The sequence below is a fragment of the Molothrus aeneus genome, unplaced genomic scaffold, assembly GCF_037042795.1.
Source record: "Molothrus aeneus isolate 106 unplaced genomic scaffold, BPBGC_Maene_1.0 scaffold_34, whole genome shotgun sequence".
Classification (NCBI taxonomy): domain Eukaryota; kingdom Metazoa; phylum Chordata; class Aves; order Passeriformes; family Icteridae; genus Molothrus; species Molothrus aeneus.
In genome coordinates, this window is record NW_027099005.1 from 2,572,073 (window position 1) to 2,580,596 (window position 8,524).

General features: G+C 53.0%; 1 protein-coding gene across 1 annotated transcript; it reads right to left on the bottom strand.

Annotated features, from left to right (window-relative positions):
- Positions 1 to 273: 273 nt before the first annotated feature.
- Positions 274 to 1,206, bottom strand: LOC136570506 (olfactory receptor 14J1-like). Its single transcript, XM_066570968.1, has one exon. The coding sequence runs from the start codon at positions 1,204 to 1,206 to the stop codon at positions 274 to 276; it is 933 nt and encodes a 310-aa protein (XP_066427065.1).
- Between the last annotated feature and the right edge of the window lie 7,318 nt (positions 1,207 to 8,524).

Below are 8,524 nucleotides of genomic sequence, written 5' to 3' on the forward strand. Positions count from 1 at the left end.
CACAGACATTGCTGCTGCAGCTCCAGAGAAGGCAACAAAAGGGGCATCTCTGCAGAAAACTTTGCTGGGAGATCTTTTATTTCATTTAAAGCCACCGAGAGTGCAGCCCCTCTTTGACACAGTCTGAGGCCACAGTAAAGGGGGAAGTGGCACAAACAATAGCCATGGTTTAGGGATAATACTAAAAAAAGAAAGAACAGGAAAAAAACCAAACCAATAGATCTATCAAAGATGACTTTTATTAAAAGCGAATTGCAGAAATTGGCAACCAGTTTAATGCTTCTGAAATTGTCCAGTGATCAGTGTCCACACTGCAGCCTTGAGCTCCTGGTTCCTCAGGTTGTAAATGAGGGGGTTCAGGGCTGAAGGCACCACCGAATACAGAACTGACACTGCCAGATCCAGGGATGGGGAGGAGATGGAGGGGGGCTTCAGGTGAGCAAACATGATGGTGCTGAGGAACAGGGAGACCACGGCCAGGTGAGGGAGGCAGGTGGAAAAGGCTTTGTGCCGTCCCTGCTCAGAGGGGATCCTCAGCACAGCCCTGAAGATCTGCACATAGGAGAAAACAATGAACACAAAACAACCAAAAGCTAAAGAGGCAACAATCACAATGAGCCCAAGTTCCCTGAGGTAGGATTTGGAGCAGGAGAGCTTGAGGATGTGTGGGATTTCACAGAAGAACTGGCCCAGGGCATTGCCATGGCACAGGGGCAGGGAAAATGTATTGGCTGTGTGCAGCAGAGCATTGAGAAAGGCACTGGCCCAGGCAGCTGCTGCCATGTGGGCACAAGCTCTGCTGCCCAGGAGGGTCCCGTAGTGCAGGGGTTTGCAGATGGACACGTAGCGGTCGTAGCACATGATGGTCAGGAGGGAAACCTCTGCTCCCATGAAGAACACAAAGAAAAAGAGCTGAGCAGCACATCCAGTGTAGGAGATGTTGCTGGTGTCCCAGAGGGAATTGTGCATGGCTTTGGGGACAGTGGTGCAGATGGAGCCCAGGTCGCTGAGGGCCAGGTTGAGCAGGAAGAAGAACATGGGCCTGTGCAGGTGGTGGCCGCAGGCTACGGCGCTGATGATGAGGCCGTTGCCCAGGAGGGCAGCCAGGGAGATGCCCATCAAGAGGCAGAAGTGCAGGAGCTGCAGCTGCCGCGTGTCTGCCAATGCCAGCAGGAGGAAGTGCCTGATGGAGCTGCTGTTGGACATTCCTTCACTCTGGGCCTGGTGGACTGTTGAAACAAGACATTGACAAGCTCTTTGAGTCAATCCTATGGAGTTATTTTAGGAATTCCCTCAAAACTACTTCTCTACCTGTTGGAGAACTTCACTCAACATTTTTATTTTTGAGCTTGTGTTTGTGCTCCTGAGTTACTGATTCATCTTCAGCATTGCTCTCAGCCTGAACCCTGGGGAAGCCCAGAAGGAAAACAGGGCTCCCTGTGTCTCAGTGCAGTCAGAACTACTGGAACCACACAGGTGCCTTTGCTTATTACACCTTCCTCTAGTTCAGCATGATTGAAATTAAAATGTGCTTGAAAAATAAAGTGGAGTTTTTAAAGACTCAAGTTTAAAAGTCAGTTTCTCTAAGCCCTTCTCTCTTTCCCTGTGCAGCTGGACAGGATTGGATACCAAGGGTTGGTCTGGCTCTCTGCTGCCTGGAGTTGTGCCTGCTGGGAGCTGTTTCTCTCTATCCAAGCCTTATCCCTTCCAGTGCTGCCAGAGCCCAGCCCAGCCCTGGGGGCTCAGCTCTGCCCTGCAGACCCCTCCCAGCACAGGGCACTGCCCAGGGGCATCTCCCTGGCAGCAGGGCCTTAAGGGCAGGCCAGACAAACAGAGATGCTGCAAGCCAAGGTGCTGCTGCTGCTGTCTGTAGGGAGAGGAGGCTGAAGAGGCACTTTCTGAGGGAGATCTCAGGCCCATCTGCTGATGCCCAGGCTGACAGTGCAGGAGTCTCAGTGACACAGCCAAAGCTGACAGCCCCTTTCCCTTCCCTTTAGGAGAAAGCTGAGAGCAGCCCTGGCCATGCAGCACCATCTCCAGAGCCCTGGCCATGCAGCACCATCTCCAGAGCCCTGGCCATGCAGCACCATCTCCAGGAATCTGCCCTGCTGGGGGTGGCTCCTTGCACCTGGAACTTCTCCCCTGCAGCGTCCATGGGGAGCTGCCAGGCAGGCTGAGAGCTGCCCCTGGCAGGTGGCACATGCCCTGGGCTGGCCAAGAGCCCTGAGGGCTGCAGGAGCTGCTCTGCAGGACAGCCCTGGGCAGCCCTGGCTGCAGCCCCAGCTTCAGCCCCTGCAGCCGTCCCTGACATCAGGAGCCGTCCTGCCCTGTCCCTCTGACGGTGCCCAGGGCAGCCCCGCTCTGCAGCACATCCTCCTCCTCCTGCTCCTGCTCCTCCTGTGCCACAGAGAAACTGGGAGAGTCCTCCTGACACATCCCCCAGGCTCTGGGGTCTGCTGGCTTCAGGAGATCCCTCCAGGAGCACAGGGGACATTGCCCTGCACCCACACACTCACCATGCACAGGGCTGTGAAGATCTTTCCCCAGGTGAAGTCTCAGCTCAATGTCTTCCCAATCCTGATTGCCTTCAGCCTGTCTCTGCCTGGCTCCTGTGCCCTCAGTGCCTGCAGGCAGAGCCCTCAGCCCTGCTGGGCTGGGAGAGGAGCTGGCCCTGGGAAGAGCTGTTCCTTTAAAGCTCAGCAGCACAGACACAGCACAAGGACTTTAATGAGCCTCTCAGGGATTTGGTGTTGTTTACATCAGACTCAGTCCCTGAGAGTATCTTCAAAAACTTCTCAAGAACTCAAAGTTAAATTAGACTCCAAAGTTTAGGAAGTTTTAATGGGTCCCAGTGAGGGACACGACTGAGAAAGTGTCCCCAGGATTCAGTTAGAGCAGAACACTGGAGGCAGTGATGTGATTTAATTAAAGTATATGGATATTGATCTAGTACTGATATCCAACTGTGACAGACAAAAACACTCTCTAACAGTTTAAAGTTAGAAAGTCTATGTTTATTGCGATGCTGGGCAGCGTGCGGGATAGCAGGGACAAGGAGGCCATGAGGCCCCAGGCCTGCAAGGGTCACTTGTCTCCTGCTCCTGCCTCAGGCCCAGGCCCAGCAGCCATGGCCAAAGTGCTGCCCAAGTTGGCTCTGGCAGGGCTGTCTTGCAGCTGCTGCCCATCCCTGTGCCTTGTGCAGCCCAGGCTGTCCTACGGTGTCCCTGCCCTGCGCCTCTGTCCCTGCAGGCTGTCGGCATCCCCCGGCTGCCCCACCTGGCTGGGCCCTTCCTTTGCTGACAGCTCTGCTTCCTGCCTGCCTCTGCCTGCCCACACAAAGCCTGGGGCTGATACCCAGGCTCCTTCTGGGGGATGTGTTGCACCACAGCCCTTCCCTGTGAGGGAAATCCCTTTCGGTTTTTTCCTACTCTGGTCTTCCCCAGGTTCCCTTAGCTTTGATTTTTTTCTTTCTTTGGCTGTTCTCTTCCATGTTAAAATGATCCACCCTTCAGTCCCTCCCAGGCCTCTCCTCTGCTGTCCTCAGTCTCCACCCCACTGAGCACAGAGCTCCTCTGTCCCTGTACAGTGCTCACGTGCTTGAGGCCATGGGTGCCTGGACCAGAAGGACGGTTCTTTTCTACAGGAAGGAAACCACACAGCCCCAGGGTTTTGAAGGCAGATCAGAGGCAGTCACCAGAGGCCAAGGCAAGCCAGACCTGTCTGTCCTTGCAGCTTTTGTCTGAAAGCAACCCTTGGATATTTGCGGAATTTTGCAGTTGGAATTCCATTTCAGCCATGAGTGCCTGGACCAGAATGACAGTTCTTCTCCACAGGAAGGAAAGGGCAGAGCCCCAGTGTTTCAAAGGCTGATTAGAGGCAGCCCCAAGGAGGCCAAGGCCAGCCAGACCTGTTTGTATGGCAGCTTTTGTCTGGGAGCAATCCTTGGATAGAAGGAGTTTGGGAGGCCAAATCCCAGTTTTGTCCATGGATACCTGGACCAGAAGGACAGTTCTTTTCCATAGGAAGGAAAGTACAGAGCCCCAGTGTTTCACAGGCAGATGAGAGCTGGCCCTCAGGAAGCCAAGGGAACCTAGACAGTCCTGGCAGCTTTTGTCTGGGAGCTGTCCTTGGATATAAGGAATTTTGGAGGCAGATTCCCAATTTTGGCTATGGACACCTGCATTTGAAAGATGATTTTTCCATGGAAAGAAAAGCAGACCCCCCCAGTGTTTTGAAGGCAGATGACAGGTGACCCCCAGGATGCCAAGACCACCAGAGCTGTATGTTCTGGCAGGTTTCATACAGGAATCATCCTTCAATATAATTGAATTTGGATGTAGAATCCCAATTTCAGCCATGAACCCCTGGAGGAGTGGAGCGGTGGCCGGTGGAAAGTAAAACGCCCAGGCTAGATGAGAGTCCAGCCAATCTCCAGCCAGTAAGGCACTTCCCCAACACGAAGTCAGGGCCCGGTGCCCAGCGATGACAGGCTTACGGACGAGTGGCCGCAGTAGAGAGCTCCGAAGTCGCAGGATGAAATGAAGAGGCGACTCTCAGTTTCTTCAGGGAGGGTGGGTTTATTGGTAGGGAAACATGGAAGGTTTTGGAGAAGAAGCTGAGAGCCCCGAGGCAAGAAAACCCCAGGTTTTAAAGAGGGTGGGGGGGGGTGAAAGATGGCAAATCAGAGAAGGATACATTAAGGATTGGCACAATCGGAGAACCAATCAAACACAGTTGTGGGAGGGACCCTGGCCCCTAACCCAATCACCCGACACCTTGGCCCGAACTTTCTAGAAAAAGAGGCAGGGGTGTCGAGTAAGAGGCAGGCAGCCAGGGGTGGGGAACAAGAAAGATACATTTAGTAACCAAGACAACTGGGGAGGGGTTTGGGGATTGACACAAACTGGTAACAGGGCAGGACCTTCTGAGAGAACAATGAGGGGAAAACTGAACAAACATAAAACACACCACAACAGAGGAGGAGAGTTTTTTCCCAGAGAAAGGAAAGTACAGAACTCCAGGGCTTCAGGGGCAGCAAAGAAGCAACCCTCAACATGCCAAGGTCAGCTGGAACAGTGAAGCCAAGCCAACCAGAATTTTTCCATGTTCTTGGATCCCTGGAGCCCTGCAGTATCACTATTGCCCCTTGGTTCCATGAGGCCCCGTAGTATCACAACAGATCTTTGTTTCCACAAGGCCCAGCAATACCACAATGGTCTCCTTGGCTCTGCAGTGGCACAATGGCCCCTTGCTTCCATGAGGCCTTGCAGTGTCTGACAATGGCCTTTTTGTCCTATTGGGCTCACCAGGATCACAATGGACACTTGGTTCCTAAAGGCTTGGCTGTATCACACTGGCCCCTTGCTTCCATGAGGCCCTGCAGTGTCACAAAGAGCTCCTTGGTTCCACAAGGCCCTGCAGAGCCCCTTGACTCAACAAGGCCTCAAAGTGCCATAATGGTCTCCAGGATTCCATGAGGCCCTGCAGTGCCACAATGGCACCTGGGCTCCATGAAGCCCTGAAGTACAGAATGGCCTCATGATTCCATTGGGCCCCTCACTGTCACATCAGTTCACAGTTCCATGCAGCCCTGTAGTGTCACAATGGTCTCCTTGGTTCCACAGAGTCAGAATGTCCCCGTGGTCTCATGGAGCCCCACTATGATCCCCTTGATTCCATGAGGCCCTGCTGTGCTGCAATGAGCCCTTGGTTAAACGAGGCCCTGCAGTGTCACAATGGCCCCTTGGTTCCAGTGGGTCCTGAGGTGTCCTAATGGTCTCCATGGTTCCATGAGGCCCCAGAATGTCATTATGGACTTTTGACTCCGTAAGTTTCCATACTGCAAACAAGTCTCCTTGGTTCCACAGTGTCATAAGTGACCCTTGGTTCCATGAGTTGCCTGGCCTCCCACAGCCTCTCAGAGACCCTTCTCTACCTCAAGGTCCCCAACGGCCCTTCATGGCCTCTCAGAGCCCCCCATGGCCCCTCACAGCCTCTCTCAGCCCCTCACAGCCCCCCATGGCCCCTCACAGCCCCTCACAGCCCCAGGCCCGGGGCTCCTCCCTGTAATAGGTTAATTTCTCAAGTTTGTTCATCAAAAGGAGAAGCCGATGAAAAGCCACAACATAAATATAACAGGTTAATATGTTGCAATATGTCATAAGGCTTAAACCACAATATGTCTGTCACAAGCTAATATGTTGAAAAGCTGAATATGCAATATGTAACTATATGCAGCCACACGCCTATATATGGTAAAGGCTATTGCAGGGTCATCAAAACTCTGAGAGACAGGATGGGAGCCTTCCTCCAAACGACCACCAAAAGGCAGAAAAAGACCCCCTAGCAACTATCGGCGCAGACGCAGAAAACACCAGAAAATACACAACCATGATAGATAAAAGAGAGGCCTGAACAGCTGGGTGGGTGTGAGCCGTTGGTGGAGCAGAGACTCCCCAGCTGGAGCCAGCCCTGTAATTTGCCTATTATCATTTGCTCTGTCAGTTAATAAATTACATTTCATTTGGACTCACTTGTCGGTGATTGGCTCCTCACCACAAATTATAACCCTCATGGCCCCTCACAGCCCCAGGCCTGGGGCTCCTCCCAAAGAGAAGGGGTCAGGCCCTGCTTGTTCTCCTTTTATTTCGGTCCCTTCACAGCCACGAGTGCAGAAAGGCTGAAATGGAGCCTTTCCCCAGCGTTTCCCTCGGGGTTACCTGCGGGCTGAAGCTCTGTGCTGGCGCTGGCCCGAGCGCCACCATCCCTGCAGCCGCCAGGCCTTTGCTGTCCCCCCGTGTCCGTTCCCTGTCCCCGAGTCCCGCCCGGCTCTGGCAGCAGCAGCAGCCGCAGCGCAGGGGGCGCCGGCCCGGCCCAGCCGGGGCTCCCGGCCAGGAGCAGCAGCAGCGCCGGCCCCTTCCCACCTGCTCCTGCCTTGGCTCCCAAGGGCTTTTTCCAGCTCAATTCTGGACTAGAGCAGCAATCACCCACACACAGCCCTGACTCCTCAGGGCCCGCCTGTGCTGCCCTGAGCCAGCCCTCAGAGGAAGAAAGGATCGGGTTCCAGCGCTGTTTTCAGCACTGTTTTACTCACCCTGAGGTGACAGCAGGAGGCTGCTGCTGCCTTTGCCTTGGGAATTGGAGAACCTGGCTGCTCTTGCCACTCTTCTGCTTGCCACTTGAAATTTATCTGTAAAACTGCAATTGCCTTTTTTGATCAGCACTACCCAGAGTGCTTTTGTGACAGTGAATTTAGGAATCCTTAAAATCAGAGGGGTTTGAGAAAGCTGCAAAAGTCAGCCCTCAGAGACATCAGAACTGCGATTAGTGCTAAGCAGTAGACATAAGATTTGTCAGCAGAAAAGTTATATTAAAAGTAGAAAGTAAGGACAAATAGAAAAATGGTTTTTGTATTAACGCTTGGTAGAATAATTCCCTAAGCTACAAAAAAGTACATCTAATGAGATATTAGGAAGTTCTAAGCTTGAGCTCTGTGCATTGTGTTTTAAGGCTTACAAGCAGGTATTGTATTCAAAATAAGCAAGCATTATTTTAACCAAAGGTACCTGTGCTTATCGTGGTTGGATGGAACTACTGTCAATATGCTTTTGCTTTGTGGGATTGGTAAAAAAACTTTTCAAGTAAGTTGTAACATTGCGTTCTTTGTCTGCTGCTGAGGACACGAGCTGCTGGCATCATCCCATTGTTATAACCATGTAATGAGACTGATGCTGGAAAATAAACAGCTCGAGACACATTCCTCAGCAGTCCTGTCCTGTTGGTGATTTGTACATAGCCCCCGGCTGGCAATAGGGGAACTCAGGCTTTTGGTCACAGGCATCATGATTAGCAGATCTTGAAATGCTCTCAAGTCCCTGAGCACAAAGTCAAGGAGAATTAAAGCAGCCACACAGGCCACATTTGCAGTGCTTAAACACAGCCCTGTTGCTGCTGCTGCTGAAATAGAATCAACTGACAGAGGCCATCACAGAAATTGCCTCAGGAATGTCAAATCAAATGAAAAAATTCACCAGGAGAAAGAGAAACCAGAACTTCTTGACTCCCTCTTTTGTTTCTTCTGAGCAGCAGCAGTGAATGGAGATGCCCAGAGGTATTTCCAGCTGCTGCTCATCCCAGCTGGAGCCCAGCCTGCTGCCCAGGCCCAGTGGGAAGCTGAGCCCAGCCCGGGGAGCTCCCGCAGTGTCGGGAGCTCAGCGCACGCGGGGCCAGGCCCAGAGCCCTGGGCACGGCCGCCCATTGCGGGGCAGCAGCGCAGACGGAATGTCCTGTGGCCCAAACCTCCTGCTCCTGCCACACAGCGCCAGCGCTCTCCCCCTCCTCCTCCTCTCCCAGCACGGCACAAATTCCAGCTCGGAGGAGGCTGCCCCAGAGAGGGCTCAGGCTCCTGCTTCAGCCTCAGTGTCCTTGCACAGGAACAGAGCATCTTTCAGCCACTTCCACAAGCTCAGGGTTCCCATTTCATGGGGAATCTGGGATGAAAATGGCCTTGTTAGGAAGGACAAAA